The 20,615-nt window shown below is 36.7% G+C and overlaps 1 protein-coding gene across 1 annotated transcript in view; it reads right to left on the minus strand.

The window, feature by feature from the left end:
• The window catches only part of ZNF407 (zinc finger protein 407), a 377,998-nt gene that overhangs the window by 344,006 nt on the left and 13,377 nt on the right, over positions 1-20,615 (minus strand). The window contains exon 2 of the mRNA XM_081322718.1: positions 8,849-8,963. Within this exon, the coding sequence (XP_081178844.1) occupies positions 8,849-8,963 (115 nt within the window). The remainder of the gene's footprint in view (positions 1-8,848; positions 8,964-20,615) is intronic.

A 20,615-nucleotide genomic window follows, 5' to 3' on the forward strand; every position in this document is an offset into this window, starting at 1 on the left:
GTGGAGGCAAGAGATTTGTACCCGACATTACTATAGTATAACTTTGCTGAAAGAATTGATCGGTGTTTCATTTTATTTCCAAAACTATTCTACAGAACTTCCAATTAATATTTAAACTCCATAGTTTGTTTTCCCATAGAAAATGGAAAAAGTTGTGTTGTTTATGCATCCAGAATGAAATTACTCAAAGTACTTAGAGTGAGTTAATTTGACTGTGCAAATATATATATTTTTGTGGTCATGAATTATACAGTTAGGAAGGAATAGATATGTACAAATAAGAAAGAGAAATCTGAGCAACTTGAAATACAAGTCTTTGTGTAGTGAACCACTACCTATCTTGTGGTAATAGCCTTGTCAATAGCTGTGTCCTAACAGACAATGCACTGTTAACTATTAACAACTATATGGCTTTGAATATTTGCAGATTTCTCCATTTTCATTTCTAACGGAATGCTTTCTTAAGCTCAGTAAAAACCAACACTTTTGGTGAAATACAGTTTTAAAAATAAACATATTTGGCCGAAAAGAAATTTATCTTCTGTAACAGTGTTCCTCAACCTTTCCAGTTAGCAGGCTGGCATGGGGGGAGAGGTTGAAAGAGAGGATGGTTTTGTGCAAGGGGCAGATGCGCCCATGTCCGGGCATGCACAGCTTCATTTATGTGAGTGGAGGGCAGGTGTGCCCGCTGCTCCATGCAAGTGTGGCTGCGAGCGGCTGCGCCTATTTGCGGCCTGGTTGCAAATAGGCCATGGCGCGGTAGTGGGCTGTGGCCCACAGGTTGGGGACACCAGTTCTAAAACATAGTGAGTTATTCTTTTTTTAAAAAAAAATCTGTTATTTTACGTGTAAATCCCCATTTAATAGTTGACCAATTTAATATACTCTGGTACCATGCAAACAAGCAATTTATAAGTGAAGAAGGCTTGAAAGAGAATAATAGGTACAACTTAGCACCTTGTTGAAATATTTTCAGATCTAGGTTTTTTCCATTGGACTCATTTAGCTATATCAGGGTGTTAATCAGACACAAATGCATCCATGTGCAACAATGGCATGATTCTATGAGACTGGAACTACATGAAGAAAATGAGAGGGAAAGAAATTATACCACAGGTCCTAATCAAGGCACAAACTATTTGATTTCTTCACTATGACCAATATCACTTGTATCTATTACAAAGTACAGAATTACAACGGCAATCAGAATACTTTACTCAAAGGTTTTGGAGGATTAAGCTCTTATATACTAACATTGCTTTCACAATCGATAGTACTATTTACAGTAAGTTCAGCATACTATTACTTTACCAGACTTAGCTAAAGGAAATGTTCCCTTTATTCCAAGGATATACAATGCTCCTGCTTCAGTCTGTTGGAAGATTTATAATTAATGCAACAAGAAAAACAGAGGAAGATGAAAAGATCTTGACTGTAATGTGACTGCTGCTTCTTTCTTTACAGTATCTTCTCAAATTTATTGCTGTCAATTAAATTGCTGTGTGATTTTTGTCTTTCAGAAAAATTACACAACTGTTCTTTTTCTCTGTTTTGATAATGCAGTGGGCAGAGAAGAGAGGAAGATTTGAAATTAAGTCATTCATGCAATTCTCTGCAGCAAAACCTAAAAAGATTCTAGTGCTATTTATTACTCTTCTAATTTGATCAATAATCCAAATATTCAGACAGATTATAAAATTGTTTAAACAGTAAAAACAACAAGAAAAATAAATAGAACAATATATTCATAAGTTGAATTGGAAGGATGTAAAGATAAAACTATGTATGAAATAAATTTGCTTCCTTGTTAATTACATCACAAATACTTAAAAAATTAAGTTTCTTTCCCTTCCCATACCCAACCTCTTCAAATACCACTATATAAGACAAACTTGCCCTTATCACAAATCTTCCATTTTCCTGAACTTTTATGCAATGCTCTTTATTTATTTATTGGCTTTCTTGCTTGTTAAAAGCACACAACTCTCCTAATTTCAAGCCAAAGGCTCATTTTCTATTTTCTCTCTCTTGTCTACCTGAAAAGCTAAAATAAATTTATTGAAAACAATCCCTTCTTGCTTAAATGATCGATCCTTTTAAAACTTCTTATCTTTTTAACTTGCTTTCATCCTTTCTGTTTCCTACATATCACAGATGCTGCTATGAGCATATAATCAGCTGTTTTGTGCCAAAAGTTATCCACTGAGACAAAAAGGCAATGAAGATTGTTTTAACCCAAGTAAAATTTCATTGAGGTTTCCTCTTCAACCCAGTTGAATTGCTTAATGCCCAGAACAGAGTTCAGGGGGGGGGGGAAGAACTGGTTGTTTCTGTAACTACCCATAGTCCCTCTACTCACGGCTAGTACAAAGTGAGGAAAAGATGCCTGCCACATTGAGAACTTGCACTACGGACTGAACTGAATAGCAAAATCTAAGAAATCTTTTCATTTATCTACTGCTGTGATTTCATCTTACCAACCATAACCAAAACTAAGATGGAAATGGAAAACAGGGAAGATGTTATAGACAGGGACTAGTTAAGAGATCGCTGTCCAACTTTTTCATTCCTTTCCTTTCTTTCTCACAAGACTAATATCATCTTTCAGCTGGAAAGCACTGGGAAACTGCTATTTTTTATTATTATAAAATGATAAAGTACCATAGTGAAGATTCAACCAAATTCTCAAATATGTAAAACTGAAGTTATGGAACTTTGCGCTACTGTGCATGACAATTCTGTCTCCTGCCTCTCAAATAGTTAAACTTTTTTAGTTGTTGCCATTTTTTAAATTAAAGTACTGAGGTAGCAACCAGATCAGATTTCTTAGGTAGTGCCCTTGAGGGTCAGAGGCCATTGTTAAAACACAGGAAGCCAACTGGTACCTTTTGCTGACTTAATTTGGGAAGTGCAAATTTTCAGGACTAGATGTTTAAAAATAAGCACTTAAAGATAATGCTTGTGTAGTACGCTGTAACTATCTTTAGATATACCCATAAATTAAAGCTGGGCAATGATTCATTTACTATGCTGCCTGGGTCAGACACTTAAAAATATAGGCAGGGTACCATACAGCACATCCTTCTTCTAAATACTTGCCAATGAACATGTTTTCTAAAGCATGTAGCATTTTCTAGCCAAGGATTCTGACTCTTCACCAGATCAATGTTTAATCTGATGGGAAAAGAGTGTAGCATAAAATGGAGCATAAATTCAGCCAAGTCCACAAAAAAAGTCTAAATTGTTACCTGCTCCATCATTGAGACGTACTATCAGGATTTCATACAATTGAATAGATAATACATTTTTCTTGGCGAAAAGGAAGAGAAATCTCATCTTCCTGGAATAGGAATACCTAATTACAATAAATTCTATAGCAATGGCAACCTAGTAAGCTATATTTTAACAGTCATTTCTATTTTATTAAATACTAGTCACGTTCCTTGCAACAATCATTTCTATGATTCAATAATGTATTCTGTTTTTCAGAACCATTCTGGTACACATACACATAAGAAATGCCTCTAGAAGACACAGTAGTTGTTCTAGGTGGCACATTCATCACAATCACATAGCTACGTGCATCTTTATAATTGCAGTTTGAAAGTGCATTGCATCGGATTATATATAGTGGAGGTATAAGAATAAATCACCAGTAGTGTCCTTAACTCAAATACAAACATATATTCAGTTAAGTATGTACTCTTCATATCTTTTCACTTCAGCAAGTCCAACAAAAGCACTGTCATAACTCAACTGAAGTAAGGTGGTTAAAAATACGCTTTTCATACAGCATTACAACTAGGAGTTGGCCTTGACTTTTCTGCTTCATTTGCCAAACTGGACACTAGTGAAGCATACTGATAGCTATTCAATAGGAAGATCTTTATGGCACTTCTGCAGTTCTGTTCATGTCTTAAACAAAAACCAATTCATGTAAGCCCACCCTCCAAAAACTCCAAGTCCTTACACAGCATCTAACATTAGATTTGGCAGTAATAGCAACAGATGATCAGAGAAGAGTAAAGTATATTAAAATGGTACTCTGCAGTAGAAAAATACTGGATTATATCTATTTTAAGGAAGCAAACTTTTGCTAGAAAATAGAACTCCCTGTTCTTCCCTTTGCCATCCCTAAATACATACCTATCCCAGGGGTTCTACAGTAGAGTTAATAAAATCCACAATCCATTCAACTAGAAAAACAATGTCATCAGCGAAAAAAATACTATATGGAAACACAGTTCAGTTTATTTTCCAACATTAGCAAACAAAAAGAGAAAGCAATTTACACATATTGTCTTAGCATATGTACTTCAAACATTTCTCAAAAAAGGTTAGTCAAAATATGATTTAATAATGGAATATATTATTATCAGCATGATATTTTTCTTTGTTGATTATGAGCCAAATTATCATGGGATCTACTCTAAAGGTGTCTTCTCTATACTGTGAATATTTCAGATTATTGAAGCCACAGAAAGTCTGTTTTACTTTGTTGCTTCAGCATTGTTTTATTTGGATAAAGCTGTGGATATGATGTGTGTAATTAATTTTTCAGTCAAAAATGTGATTCCATGCTACATTTGATTATTTAAATGTAAAACAGCTTTAGTTCTCTGAGCCAACCAAAAATAGTGATTTTAATTTATTCCTGCTGCCTGCAATTACTCACAACCATGTATTTTTAAATATTTCCAGCCTATAAAAATTACTAATTTTTGCCACTTGTGTTTATCTGCCTTTAGACTTTGATTTGGATAAATTAAGCTCTCAAGTGTTCCTTGCTTTATGAAACGCTGCATGTTGTACACTTCAACACAAATAAATGACTTCTACCATTAGAGGTTTAAATAATGTAATGTATTTCATGCTCAGCCTGAAGCGGGATTCCAATGAGGTTGCTAATGCACGTAATGATTAAGTGTAACTCAAATACTAACTGTGTTGTTGAAAACATGACAGGCAATAATTTGGTCTATTATATTCTGCCATTTAATTGCCTAGTACAGACATTCTCTGACACTTTATGAAGCAATGATTTACAATTATTCAAGCTGCAAAGGTCAGAAAGTGACATTATAATCATCTACACAGAGATCCCTTCTAAAGCACAAAAAAATAGGTAATACCACACAAAAATAGTTTTAACTGAAGTTTCAACTTTCTATTTAAAGATTTTTCATAGCCTTAGAACAAACAGCTCACTTACAATACCATTAAGACATATTTAAAATCCAAAAGCACATCTCCCACTCTTCCTAATATTGTTTAAAAATGAATGCTCTTTGTTCTTCAAAGACAACACTAAACATGCTTTTTCTTATTATTTTGTTGATCTATGGATCCACAGCCAAAAAAACCTGAAACTAACTCTAAAAAAACATGACAAAACAAAGAGTGAGAGCAAAATACGTAACACTGTGGATGCGGTGATTTTGCCTCACTTTCAGGCAAGTTTTTTTAATTATCTATGCAACATTGTCAAAATTCAGTAATTCCTAGGAATCCTTTAAAAATAAATACTATAAAAGGCACATTCATAAATTCACTGGCAAAAGTGCTACGATCAAACTTCAAAGGAAGTTTAATGTTTAAAAACACTTCTCTAGAAGATATGTGAGGTAATGCACAATAGGTAATACACAGACACAAAAGAAATGGAAGCCACAAGCATGTTACAAAAATTGGAAATGTATGTGCTTCAGTTAATGTTCAAAATATATAACCATTTCTTAATGTAAATATGTATTTTCACACATTACAAGAATGTGTAAGGTAAGCATCTAGGTTGATTTCAAATTATTAACATTTTTTAATGTTAATTTTTTTCTAACCTTTTCACCTACTGATTTATTTATCTCACTTTAATAAAACTCTTAGAATTGAAGGAGTTTCTTTAGTAGCCTTATATTTCAAGCAAAAGTATGAAAAAGTAGATGCATTTCTGAAATCATGAGCAATTCATTGCTTTTAAAATCTCAAAACTGCAAGCTAAGCCTTTTTTCTCATTCCAACGCACAAGTTTTGCAAACATAACTATTTGAAAACCAATTTAAGTTTGCTAATCTTAGTGTAATCAACAACTTCATGCCCAGACTTCTGAAAATTAAATTTAAATAGGTAGCAGTTGGATACTCGCTGAAAACAGATCCCTTCTCAAACCAGGGATGCATTTTTCATTTATGAACATAATGCAAAGGAAAACAATCGCCACGCATCTGCTGACAAGGAAATGAGTAGCAGACGGTTTATTTCAAATGCTGAAAGATTAGTAGCTTCCAATCTCCATAGCAAAGTATTTCTACAGTGCAGCTGGAAAAAATTAAATTTAGATTTGAAACAATAAAAGCAACATGCAAAAGCAGTGCTGTGCTTCCTCCATCTTTGATGTTAACTACAGTGTATAAAATCTCTTAATTTTTACCATCACTTCCCCAAAATTCTTCACCTTCCGATTCAGCTCAGCATTACATTTTAAGGCAATCAAATGATATCTTCCATTTGTAATGATTCATAATCTTGCACAGACAATTCACATGTCCAAACAGATTATGTAACCACTGGAAAAATTATTTAACCTTCTATCTAATGGAAAGCTTGTCCAATGAATCTAAATGACAGGACAGAATCTTAACTACTGAAGAAAAGAAAACACAGTATAGGACCTTCTGTTTGTGACAAAATTACCAAGTTAATGTTCCTGAAAGATCACTTCACCTCTTAAAACATGATTTTTTTAAAAAAAGGTAAATTTATAGCAATTAAAGCTAATGAAGGAATGAAGCATGAGCTGCTTATGTTCGGGAACTAATAGGTCCACTGAGCATTTCTAAGATCATTTAGCTATCAATGATAATGAATTGACATTGTCAGTGGTTTTACTGTACCAGCTCTAAACTGCTGCTAATATGCTACTCATTGCTAGCTTTTTTATACTGCCATTTTTAAATCTACCTACTAGCCTATTCTTATAGCAAAAATATAGCACATATTTCCTCTTTGCCACACACACTAATAGTGGCAGAGTTATTTAGTTGAAAATGCAAACACCCTATCCTCTCTTTTTTAAAACCCATTATACTTTATTACAGTTTTGCTAATCCACTCACTGTTAATGGACTAACATTTACGGTGTATCTCAGACTAAACTGTATTATTATTTCAATTGCAACAGAAGACCTATCTGAAGTAGGTTTTGGAGTATCTTTCTCATTAAATATGTAAGGCTACTTTGACAACTTTGACATGTATTTAAGTGTCAAAAAAGATGACTTCTCAAACAATAAAAAGCAGTTTCTTTTAAGATATTCACAATGTAGTCCTTCACACATGAGAATAAGCTAATTACAAAGAGTTACAACCATAATTTAAAATGGTTTGCCAATTCTGATCCACCATTCCCACTATCCATACACAAGCAAATCCAAGTTCCATTTTCACTTGCCTATTAAATATCAGACAAATGGTGGCTTACTCACAGACCCTGTATGCACAGAACTATTAATCATATCACAAAATAGATAGCTACCCACACACAGTAGTTGTGAATATATTTGTTACCCAAGGACCAGAGGATAGTCCTCTGTTACTTTACAGTGACAACTTTCATATCAATTTCCTCTGTGTTTGCAAGTAATTTGGTCAGCAACTGTCCAGTGCTTCTTCCCGTCAGATAATCACACCACTCTTGTCAGTTTAATGTGCTATTTTTGTGAGAAACATTTGCCTCTAGTGAAAAGCATTCCAATTTTCTTTTGAATATTGCACTCACTTTGTTCTGCTAAGAGGTTTAATTGCAAGAGCTGACACGACCAAACTCCAGCTGAAAAATATCCTTAACCACTCACTTTATCATTTTGGTGGGCATTCACTGAACCAACCCCAAACTTTACACTAACCATCAGGCCCTCTCCAGCAACTTAAAATGTTTTGAAAAAAGCATTTCATGCAGCACATATATTAGCTAATTTTTAGTATAATAATATTAAAATACTTTTTTAATAAGAGCACAATAGTAAAACCCACCTCTGAATGTCCTACACCCATACTATATATGCCATGGCATTTGAAAACCTTTTAAACATTTCTGCTAAATTAATTAGCTTTGGATTAAAGAGTTTCAGGATCCGCCATTTTAAATGCAATATAGCTGAAGTTCAATTAAACATTATGAATGGTCCATGTGATGAAATAACCATTAGGAAAGAAAGAAAAATGGAGGCATTTTTAAAACAAGATGCCTCTGATTATGTGCCCATATCGATGTGTGGGAATAGATAAAAAAATCTTTAGAAAGTATTCTTCTATCTCCTGTAATACGAAAACCTTATAGAAACACATAGTTCTAGAACCAAAACAATACATACGTAAGACAAACATGGATGGCACATGAAAACACAAACTACACTGAAGACTATATTTTTTTAAACACATACGCACATACTTTACACGTGTATCTCTCTCTCTCTCTCTCTCTCTCTCTCTCTCACACACACACACACACACACACACACACACACACACACACACACACACACACCTTTAAAAGGAAATTTACAGTTCTCCCTGGCAATGTGAATGAACATCCTATAATTTAGTCAATTTACAGATTACAGGTTCAAATTGACCTTGTAGCCCATAAAATTGCTCATCTGCGGTACTGGATTAGAAGTAGGAAAAGAATGTCATAACTGTATTTAAGGAATTTACCATAACAATGGGAAGGAGGATATGCATGCATAATTTTAGCCTCTCTTGCTCACATTCCCTCTTTGAACGCTGAAACAATGCATAGCCTGCACTCCTTTCCTGCTAACCAAAGGAGGAACTATTTCAATTTACTCACCCACAGATATGACACTTGTATTCCCTCATCCCAAGGTGCCTCTTGACATGGTTTCTGGCATCTCCTAGTTGAGCTGTTGCAAAATGGCAAATCTTGCACTTGAATGGCTTTGATCCTGAGTAAAAATTTAGCATAAAGAAAATTAGAAGCTGAATTAGAATATTATATTACCCTTGGATAAAGAAATCACCATTTGTGGGAGACAAAGCCATTAAAAAAACTTTAAAGGTAAGTGTAGAAACCACCACCCCCTATTTAATCTGTTTTAAGAATCTTTCTTAGCCCCTCAAAGAAAAATGCCTATTGCATACATTTATAACTCCAGGGATACTATTAGGATATTTCTCATTAAATATACTTGCAAGAGTTCAAATACAAAAGTTAAGCAAGAAAGGGGTTTCATTAACAGACACTGTATCAATAATTAGAAGATGAGATACTCTGAAATATTAAAACGAAACAAAAGTTGTTCCGTAGAAATTGTCCATTATGAAATGGCCTGGATTTCAGATATCACCAGCTGAAGCTTGACACAGTTCATTTCAGTAGGTTCTAATTACAGTTTCTACAGAACTGTACAAATCTCATTATTATTATTAAGGTGGAAGACTTAAAAATACATCAAAAATGCTCAAGTAGCTTAACTAGCCTGCTATAGCAATTCCCAGAAATCTGAGCCGATGTGACTACATCATTGCACTCCAAATACAACTGAAGGATATTTGCTTGGGGAGGGCTGATTTGGACTAATACGTAGAACTGTCTGAAGTTCTAATATACAGAGAGGTTTTGACAGTCAAAGTAAATTATAAAAATGGCCTTTAAAGTGTTTAAAATAATTATGTGAATCAGCACTTAGTGAACATCCATATCTGATTATTTCAATTCTCATTAGAAATCACATACACTTTTTTTCTCCTGAAGACCACAATTGTTGCTAAATATAGTAGGTGGAGGAATATAGTAGGTGTTGAAGTCCAATGTGTCTCAAGTTTTCCTAATATGCAAATGCCATTTTTAGACTTGGCCATGCTCCATGAGGCTTTTTTTAAAAAGTGGCACTATTGAAAGTTATCATGAAAACTTTGGCCATGCCTGTACAATATCAAAGACTATATTGGGGTCCCCAACTCCCGGTCTGTGGACCGGCATTGGGCTGCAGCATGCCAGAAACCAGGCCACGCAAACAAGTGAAGTCCCATCCATGGGATGCAGGCAGGACACAAAACCATGTTCCCTCTAATCTGCGGAAAAACCTCTCTCCACAGAACCGGTCCCTGATGTCCAAAAGGTTGTGGGCAGCTGGACTAAATTAAATAGTTGTAACTAATAACAGGTTTTTTAAAAAATTCTTCACACATTTAAGTAGCTGTCTTATTTTGTTGTGCCCTTTCTGGCACAAAATAACATCTTAATATTGCTATTCTTGCAGAAGAGACACAGGAAGAATGATACATTTCTATTGCAATGACATGAAGTATATGAATATATGGTTAATAAAATATTATGTCTTGATCACTGTTTTATAGTTTAAATTTATGATTATTCCGAAAACTGGAGGTATTGACATTTGGGCTATTATTTATTTCAGGAACAAATTTAACTGGCTAGAACAGACTAAAGAATTATAGATATCCATCACGACACAAACAGGCAAAACTGTCTTGTTCTTTTGTAAAGCAATTAGTCCAAGAAAAAAATAAAATAAAATTGCATATTGTAATTTAAGATGGTTTACAACCAAACTGAGACAATTATGTTATCACAAAAATGCAGTCGTTAAACCTGGCAGGTATCAGTACTGCACTAAGTGGTAACACATTATTTTAAAGTATTCTTTGACCCTTTCCAACTTTTAAAAGAGCAGCAAATCTCTATATCCATAAATCCCAGAAATGAAGTTAAGTGTAAGTGCAATATGCTCACAGATACTTCATATTATGTTTGGGATATGTTTTGTGAAGAACTTCTTCCAATATAGTTAAGCATAATATGAAATATGGGATCTTTAATAAATATACATAAAAGAGTTCGGGTAAGAAAAATGTTACAGTACATCATACTTGATCAATGATCCCTTCTGTGCCCTTGAACACACAATAGCCTCAAAGAAGACTTTGTTTAAATTGAGGATCTCGGTTAAAAAAAAATTTAAAGTCTTAAATTTCAATCTAATTCTCAAAAGCTGACAAAAAATGAAGCATTTAATTTTAATCTTCTCACAGAAATAAAAAGTCAACAGTACTAAGCACAGGCAGACAAGGTTGAATATTTCACAGTTCAATGACAATGAAGCCAGATCTCTTAATACTTCCATTTCTACTGTTCAAAGTAGATGTAAAATATATTTAGCACCTGAACAGTTATATCTAGTCAGCTTTATATGTTTAAATGTCAAAAGCAAGTTGAGTTTGCAGTGAGCAGGAATCACACTGAATCAATCATGCCAGAACATCAAGTTTATTTAAATTGTAATGATAAAATTGAATTAACCATTAATTTGCTAGTATTTTGTATCTTCCGTGCATCCTGTAAAGAGGCCAGTGAAAATAAAACCATTTAAGTTTCTGTGTCCATATTAAATACAATATAAAGGTTTAATTTATCAGTTAGATTTAAAAGTAACACCAGCTGCCTGCAATTAGTGCAGGTTCGCATCCCACCAGGCTCAAGGTTGACTCAGCCTTCCATCCTTCCGAGGTAGGTAAAATGAGGACCCAGATTGTTGGGGGCAATTAAGCTTACTTTGTAATAATGCCGCTTGGGGGAGGTGTGAAAGCCCTAATAAGCAGGCTTATACATAGAATGAAGGCTACTGCTAAGTTTGTAAGCCGCCCTGAGTCTTCGGAGAAAGGCAGGATATAAATGGAATTTTTTTAAAAAAGGTTATATAATGCTAAAATTGTAAGCAGCATGTAGATGTTCATTTTTTTTCATAAAAAAAAATGCTTCCAGATTTAATCCCTTGTTCCTTTGCTTATTTCTCTAATTACACAAGAGTAGACTGCACTTTGGGGCTAATAGGCACAATATTGAATGTTGAAGGTATATCATGCCTATTCATAAAAAGACTGCCACGCAGGGTAACTTTTATGCTCACAAAATGGCCACTATGGGTTCTGTCAAGCTTTTGTACTATGGATAACTGGAAAACCTGATCTCTCAGTTCCACATTCCCAACAATATACCAGCAAATTTGACTGCAACAATTAGACAGCCATTAATAGTAAGACATTTTGCATCTAACAGCACACAAGAAACCTGATCTGTTCATTAATCCTAAAAGTTCACATCTTTAACCTCCATCCCCTGCCTTTCCAAGCCAAAAGATTGAATAATAATTCATTAAATTTATATACTGCTCAGTTCAAGGAGATTCAGGATATTACATATCCTGAAAATATTCAGATGTTAAAAAAGATTTAAACATTTACTGAGGTGCTGGAATTGTATAGGTAGAAAATATGGAAGGAGAGCAGCTGAGCTTGCCATGGAACATCCCAAGGGGGACAATTATGGTGATGGGTTTTGTTTTACTGTTTCATTGTTTTTATTGTTTTATTATTGTTTCATCTATTGGTTTTATTGTTATTGCAAGTTGCCCAGAGTTGCTTAAGATGGGCAGCCATGTAAACCTTTTAAATAAATAAGTAAAAACCAAAAGTGATACTCAAAACATAACAATGGCACAAGACAAATGAATAATGATGGAGAAGAAAACAAGTCCAGAGGGGAGCAAACAGAAAGGAGCGTCAAAGGCCTGGGTGAAGAGCCAGGCCTTTAAAGGCCTTCAAAATATCAATAGGCTGGGATCCATTTAAATTTCAGGGGGAACCTCATTCCACAGGGTAGGCACTGCTATAGAAAAGGCATACTGCGGGGCTCCCAATAGATACTGTTTGATTGATGGGACCTGGAGCATGCCAACCCCACCAGATCAAACCCGACAGGCAGATACTATGGGAAGCAGATGATCCCTCAAGCAATCAAGCCCTACCCTATGTAAAAAGTGTGTGTGTGTAGATAGAGGCAGAAGTAGAGGTAGAGATGATAGAGATAGAGATGATAGAGACAGAGATAGAGAGATAGAGAGACCTATATAGGCTCTCCCCCTTCATGGATTACTGCCTTGTCGTGGCGAAGGGGCTTGCGTAATTCAATGAAGCTATGAGCTATGCCGTGCAGGGCCACCCAAGACGGAAAGGTCATAGCAGAGAGTTCTGACAAAACGTGATCCACTGGAGAAAGAAATGGCAACCCACTCCAGTATCTTTGCCATGAAAACCCTATGGACAGTACCAAAAGGCAAAACGATATGACGCTGGAAGATGAGCCCCTCAGGTCAGAAGGCGTCCAATATGCTACTGGGGAAGAGCAGAGGGCTAGTACTAGTAGCGCCAGAAAGAATGAAGCGACTGGGCCAAAGCCGAAAGGACGCTCAGCTGTGGATATGTCTGGTGGTGAAAGGAAAGTCCGATGCTGTAAAGATTTTTTCTCCATAGGAACCTGGAATGTAAGATCCATGAATCAAGGAAAGCTGGACGTGGTCAAACAAGAGATGACAAGACTAAACATCGACATCTTAGGTATCAGCGAACTAAAATGGACAGGAATGGGTGAATTTAATTCAGATGACCATCAGGTATACTACTGCGGGCAAGAATCCCTCAGAAGAAATGGAGTAGCCTTCATAGTCAATAAAAGAGTAGGAAAAGCAATACTGGGATACAATCCTCAAAATGACAGAATGATCTCAGTTCGAATCCAAGGCAAACCATTCAATATCACAGTAGTCCAAGTCTACGCCCCAACCACCGGTGCTGAAGAGGATGAAATTGACCGGTTCTATGAAGCTCTACAGCACCTTATAGAACTAACACCCAAAAATGATGTCCTTATCATCATGGGGGATTGGAATGCTAAAGTAGGAAGCCAAAAGATAACCGGAATAACAGGCAAGTTTGGCCTTGGAGTACAAAATGAAGCAGGGCACAGGCTGATAGAATTTTGTCAAGAGAATACGATGGTCATAGCAAACACTCTTTTCCAACAACCCAAGAGACGGCTTTACACATGGACATCACCAGACGGTCAACACAGAAATCAGATTGACTATATGCTCTGCAGCCAAAGATGGAGAAGCTCTATACAGTCAGTAAAAACAAGACCAGGAGCTGACTGTGGCTCAGACCATGAGCTTCTTGTTGCAAAGTTTAGGCTTAAATTAAAGAAAGTAGGGAAAAGCGCTAGGCCAGTCAGGTATGAATTAAATCATATCACTGTTCAATATACAGTAGAGGTGACAAATAGATTTAAGGAATTAGATCTGATAGACAGAGTGCCTGAAGAACTATGGACAGAGGTTCGCAACATTGTACAAGAAGTAGCAACCAAAACCATCCCAAAGAAAAAGAAATGCAAGAAAGCAAAATGGCTGTCTGAGGAAGCTTTTCAAATAGCTGAGGAAAGGAGGGAAGCAAAAGGCAAGGGAGAAAAAGAAAGATATGCCCAATTAAATGCAGAATTCCAAAGAATAGCTAGAAGAGATAGGAATGCCTTCTTAAATGAACAATGCAAAGAAATAGAAGAAAACAATAGAATAGGGAGGACCAGAGATCTTTTCAAGAAAATTGGAGAGATGAAAGGAACGTTTCATGCAAAAATGGGCATGATAAAGGACCAAAATGGCAGGGACCTAACAGAGGCAGAAGAGATTAAGAAGAGGTGGCAAAATTACACAGAAGAACTATACAAGAATGAGCTTAAAGTCCCTGATAATCACAATGAGGTGGTCACTGACCTCGAGCCAGACATCCTAGAATGTGAAGTGAAGTGGGCCTTAGAAAAGCTGAGCAACAACAAAGCTAGTGGAGGTGACAGTATTCCAGCTGAGCTATTCAAAATCTTAAAAGACGATGCAGTAAAAGTGCTACACTCAATTTGCCAGCAAATTTGGAAAACTCAACAGTGGCCACAGGATTGGAAAAGATCAGTTTACATTCCAATTCCAAAGAAAGGCAGTGCCAAAGAATGTTCAAACTATCGCACCATTGCACTCATTTCTCATGCTAGTAAAGTTATGCTTAAAATTCTACAAGCTAGACTCCAGCAGTATGTGGATCGAGAACTACCAGAAGTACAGGCAGGATTTCGAAGAGGCAGAGGAACTAGAGATCAAATTGCTAACATACGCTGGATCATGGAGAAAGCTAGAGAGTTCCAGAAAAACATCTACTTCTGCTTCATTGACTATGCTAAAGCCTTTGATTGTGTGGATCATAACAAACTGTGGCAAGTCCTTAAAGAGATGGGCATACCAGACCATCTTATTTGTCTCTTGAGAAACCTATATGCGGGCCAAGAAGCAACAGTGAGAACTGGACACGGAACCACTGATTGGTTCAAAATTGGGAAAGGAGTCCGGCAAGGCTGTATACTGTCGCCTTGCCTATTTAACTTATATGCAGAGCACATCATGAGAAAGGCAGGGCTAGATGAATCAAAAGTTGGAATTAAGATTGCAGGAAGAAACATCAACAACCTAAGATATGCAGATGATACCACTCTAATGGCAGAAAGTGAAGAGGAACTAAAGAGCCTCTTGATGCGAGTGAAGAAGGAGAGTGCAAAACTTGGGTTGAAACTAAACATTAAGAAAACCAAGATCATGGCATCTGGCCCTCTCAATTCCTGGCAAATAGATGGGGAAGAAATGGAGGTAGTGACAGATTTTATTTTCCTGGGCTCCAAGATCACTGCAGATGGGGACTGTAGCCAAGAAATTAAAAGACGCTTGCTCCTTGGGAGGAAAGCCATGGCAAATCTAGACAGCACACTAAAAAGCAGAGACATCACCCTGTCAACAAAAGTGCGTATAGTCAAGGCTATGGTCTTCCCAGTTGCAATGTATGGCAGTGAAAGCTGGACCATAAGAAAGGCTGAGCGCCAAAGAATTGAAGCCTTTGAACTATGGTGCTGGAGAAGACTCCTGCGAGTTCCTTGGACTGCAAGGTGATCAAACCGGTCAGTCCTAGAGGAGATCAACCCTGACTGCTCTTTAGAAGGCCAGATCCTGAAGCTAAAACTCAAATACTTTGGCCACCTAATGAGAAGGAAGGACTCACTGGAGAAGAGCCTAATGCTGGGAAAGATTGAGGGCAATAGAAGAAGGGGACGACAGAGAATGAGGTGGCTGGATGGAGTCACTGAAGCAGTAGGCGTGAGCTTAAATGGACTCCAGAAGATGGTAGAGGACAGGAAGGCCTGGAGGAACATTGTCCATAGGGTCGCGATGGGTCGGACACGACTTCACAACTAACAACAACAACAACATATAGGCTCTCACAATATATTTAAATTTTAAATGGATATAGATAAACAGTAAACATCTACCACAAAATAAGCTGATGAAGTTCTTCCTATCCAATTCCTCTAAGCTTTCTAGATGCTTTCCTATCATCCTTTTTTCTGTTCAGGGATATGCATTTGACATTGGGAATTCACTCTTCATCCAAGGTTTGCAAAGGTCCCCTCACATGATTTTAGACGATTTTAAATATAGTTTTATTATACTGGATTTCAATTCCAGGTTTTATTGGCTCAGTGGGTTAGGACGCTGAGCTTGTCGATCAGATGGTCGGCAGTTTGGCGGGTCGAATCCCGAGTGCCGCGTAACAGAGTGAGCGCCTGTTACTTGTCCCAGCTTCTGCCAACCTAGCAGTTCGAAAGCACGTAAAAAAATGCAAGTAGAAAAATAGGGACCACTACGGTGGGAAGGTAACAGCGTTCCGTGCACCTCTGGCGTCTAGTCATGCCGGCCACATGACCACGGAGATGTCCTCGGACAAGCGCTGGCTCTTCGGCTTTGAAACGGAGATGAGCACCGGCCCCTAGAGTCGGAAACGACTAGCACGCATGTGCGGGGGAACCTTTACCTTTACCTTTATCTCAAGAGAGGATTGATTTATTTTTCTGGATGTACTGTTATTGTTTCATTTTTATTGTTGCACTTATAATTTTAACTTGGGTTTTAACCTCTTGAGTTAGGGGGAGTATAAAAATTGTCAAATCACTTTCACACAATGCACCAAGCTGCAGCTTTTCATTGTTTTCCTCTTGTATGCTTCTGTCATCCAGAGGTTTTAAGTAAAAGCAGTGCTAGATGATAACACTTTGCTTTCCGTTGTACGGTAGGAGCCTGGTGGGTGCCAAAGAAGACAGCAGTGGGGCAGAGAGATGTTCAGATACATTGTACTGCCCATTTGTGGACTGCACAGTAAATTTGTTATAACTTCACTTTTTACCCCATATGGTATTCTCTGTAAGTGACTGCTTTCCCCAAAGCATCATTTTTCCATTCAACTGGCAGGCTTAAAAATACCAAGAAGTTGGGTATAAAGGTGGACACCAAAGAACATAGGGATCTGCCAACAATGCTATAGTATCTAAAATAAACATATATTGTACACCTTACTTATTAACGTTAGTTACTGATCTTCATTATTAAGGTGCAGGGCTGATTTTTATGTATTGAACAGAATCAGAATATTGATGGAAATGCTTCCATAAAAGCAAAATGGATTTATTTTTTGTTCAGTATGTTATATGACAAACCACTGCTGAAAGTAACAGGATTTTCAGTTTGGATATATAAAATCCCAGGGACAAAATGCTTACAAAAAGCATAAATATTGCATTATATAAATAAACCTACAGTATAAATCTTTGCCATTACTGGTATTCAAAACTTCCAAAATGCATGTATAGTGAAAACTCCCAACTGTGGTTGATCATTTACATTATCTGTTCCTTGCTGTACTTTACTCCTATTTCTTCTCACCTCTTAAATCAAGCCAAAATCCTTTTGTTATCTCTTAGATAACATGCCTTCTTACTGAACTCATTGGATCAATACCATTCAATTCAACACTGCTTTCCAGTCCATAAGCGAAATCAAATTTTTTTACTAAGTCGTAGTAAAACCATTATAATCCATTTTCCCATGCTACTTTCTCCCTGCCATCACTTTTGTTTTGGCATTCTGGTTTGTAGTTTAGCTTATCTACACAACCTCAATGCAAGACTTAGATAACTCCAGCTTCAATAGCAAAAAGCAAATTATTAACATTTGCTAAGTAGGGTTGCATCTCAGTGGCACTTCTTATTAATAATAGTTAAAATCTGCATCCTTGCAAAATTACGGGCTGTCATTCTGTATTTCCCTTATGAGAATATGCATCTCTAAAAACTTTGAAGAATGGTCCAAAATCTTCTTTGTCAAAGGATACACTCCAAACTGGGCAAAGTCTTGATCCACTAAGCAAGAAAGAGGATTGTTTAAGGAAATGAAGGCATAAAGTTCTAGTTTTGCCACTTAACACTGCCAAATCAAAAATGTGAGGTGAACAGAAACATAATTGGCTCCATCCAATTTGGCAGTTGATATGTGGCCCTGGGCTCCACTTTTTGCACTCTTGCCTTATAATATAATGGAAATCATCACCATCCTCATCCTCATCCTCATCATCAATTTGAATGTTCAGTTGACTGAGATGCATGTCTAATGAATATAACAACAACAACAACAACAACAACAACAAAGAATTTTGGGATGCATTTGACATTCATAATAAGATTCATGCTCAGACAATTATAAAAATATGTAAGAGATCAATCCAGACCTCCATGCAGAAAGTAAGTCCATGAGATTCTCTCATTTTTACAGAAGGAACCTCTGTTCTAGTACCAGCCAAAGTGGCCATAGATCATCCTATACAAGGGATGAACTTCCATTTGAAGCTGTGTCAAAAGATAATCCTCTAATTGGCGATATCCTCTGTCTGAAGGGCTTTCTGGTCCAAATTTATTTAAAAGAATCCATTAGTAAGGATTCTTTTACTGTCTGCTAAAGATAGTTGGACAGGAAATTGGCCAGTCACACTATGACAAAGCATAAAATTTGAATTTGAGTTATAGTAATTATTTGTATGTGTGCATTATTTGTACACACACACAGAGAGAGAAAGAGAGAGGGGGGGGGCAGTGTGCTATTGTGATGAAGGTGATGGAGTGGGAAGACCCATAGTTTCCCCTTAGTCATATAAACAGATTGGATAACTAGACTGGGAAATCAAAAAAATTCTACTTACCAACCAGGTTGGACCTGGTAGATTACAGTCTACAGTTTGCATTGAAAAGACTTTCATCTTGCAAAAGACTGATTTGGGCTGATGACAATAACACATATGCACAGCAATACTATAGATATCATACAAACTGTTTTGCCTTTTTTGTGCATTTGATTTCTTTCCTCGTTTTCACAAAGTAGTACTGTGATATCAGCCAGGAAAAAAAATAGCAGACAGGAGAAAAAAAAACTCTTCCAAGATTAAACTAGTAGTGTATTTAATCAATCATCTCAATAACGTCGAAGCCGCTTTCATCCAGCTATCCAGATATAATGAGATCTTCCTATCTATATATGGAGTAGGATTATCTTTCATACACGACTACTTTCCTATCAGACAATTAAATGGAGACAAAAGCTGAACAGGGTATTGTCCTCAGGATTTTCTTGGCCTATACTAGAAGTCTCTCGGCAGTGATTTACGGATATAATTCTTTGAAAAGCATGCATAAGGCAAGATCTATGAAAGAAATCCAGCAATGGCCATGCACAAGACTTATTTAAAGTACTTAAATTAAATACTTATTTAAAGTAGAACCCAGGTTCAATTCTCAGTCCTTTTTATCCTGCCTGAGAAGCAACAGGTCGGGAGCCTCATCCTTGTAGCAAGGAGGGGTAGCTAACTCCCTGTTCCTTTTTATTGTAATATTCTGATTTCCTCTCAGGCTGTTTGCTTCTGGCCTTGCCAGATCCAGTCTTCCCATTTGCAGTCTTGGGAACGGGATCCCAAACCATGGAGCTTAAGAGAAGAAAGAGTTCCTACATAAAAGGAGGGAGGGAGATCACTCTTCCTTTATAAAGGCTGCTCTGAACAATAGTAAAAGCCATGTCAGTAATCATTTTCTTCACTTGGTTCTTATTTGTTTCGGTTTGTGTTTACGGGTACAGTAGCAGTAAAATCTCCACTAGAACCATGCCAGACTTTCCGAATAAGCATTCATTGTGAATGCCACTTGTAGCCTGGCATCTCAAATTTATCAGTCAGATTCCTTGTAATAAAGGATTCCCCCCCCCCTTAGTTCAATCCCCACCTGCAGCATAACTACAAAGCGATCACATCATGGGGACAATTAAGAATTTAGAAAATGTGGGTACCATGCTAAAATGGGCTATTATTCATATAATTTTGTTTTAAAGTTACTGAATGCCAAACATGCAACTTAAAGAGATGAATCTTCATTACATTAATATTTCTGCTCAGAACAGCCATAATCTATTTGTGACTCCAGAGGATAAAGTAAACAAGGAGGACACAGGGATTCATGACTGCATTTTCAGAATACGATTGTTAATTAGACATACGTGACCTGTTTGAATTGGAAGCTTAAAAGTCTTCCACCTGTAACAGTTATTTTGCTTTTCTCTACATTTTCTCATTTTCACTTGTCTAATGAATAATGGGCTTCTTTATTACCTAGTATTATAGTTGCACAGATGACTTCAAAATCTGATGCTGGAGTTTTAATCCACATTGGTGCATAACATTCTCCTTTGGTGTCTCAAGGTTAGTGACCAAAACCAATTTCTTTCTTTATAGAACTGCATTCAGCATGTCAAAGATGGGAGGAAACACTACATAAA

Source organism: Vipera berus, assembly GCF_964194415.1.
Source record: "Vipera berus genome assembly, chromosome: 3".
In the NCBI taxonomy this organism is placed as follows: Eukaryota; Metazoa; Chordata; class Lepidosauria; order Squamata; family Viperidae; genus Vipera; species Vipera berus.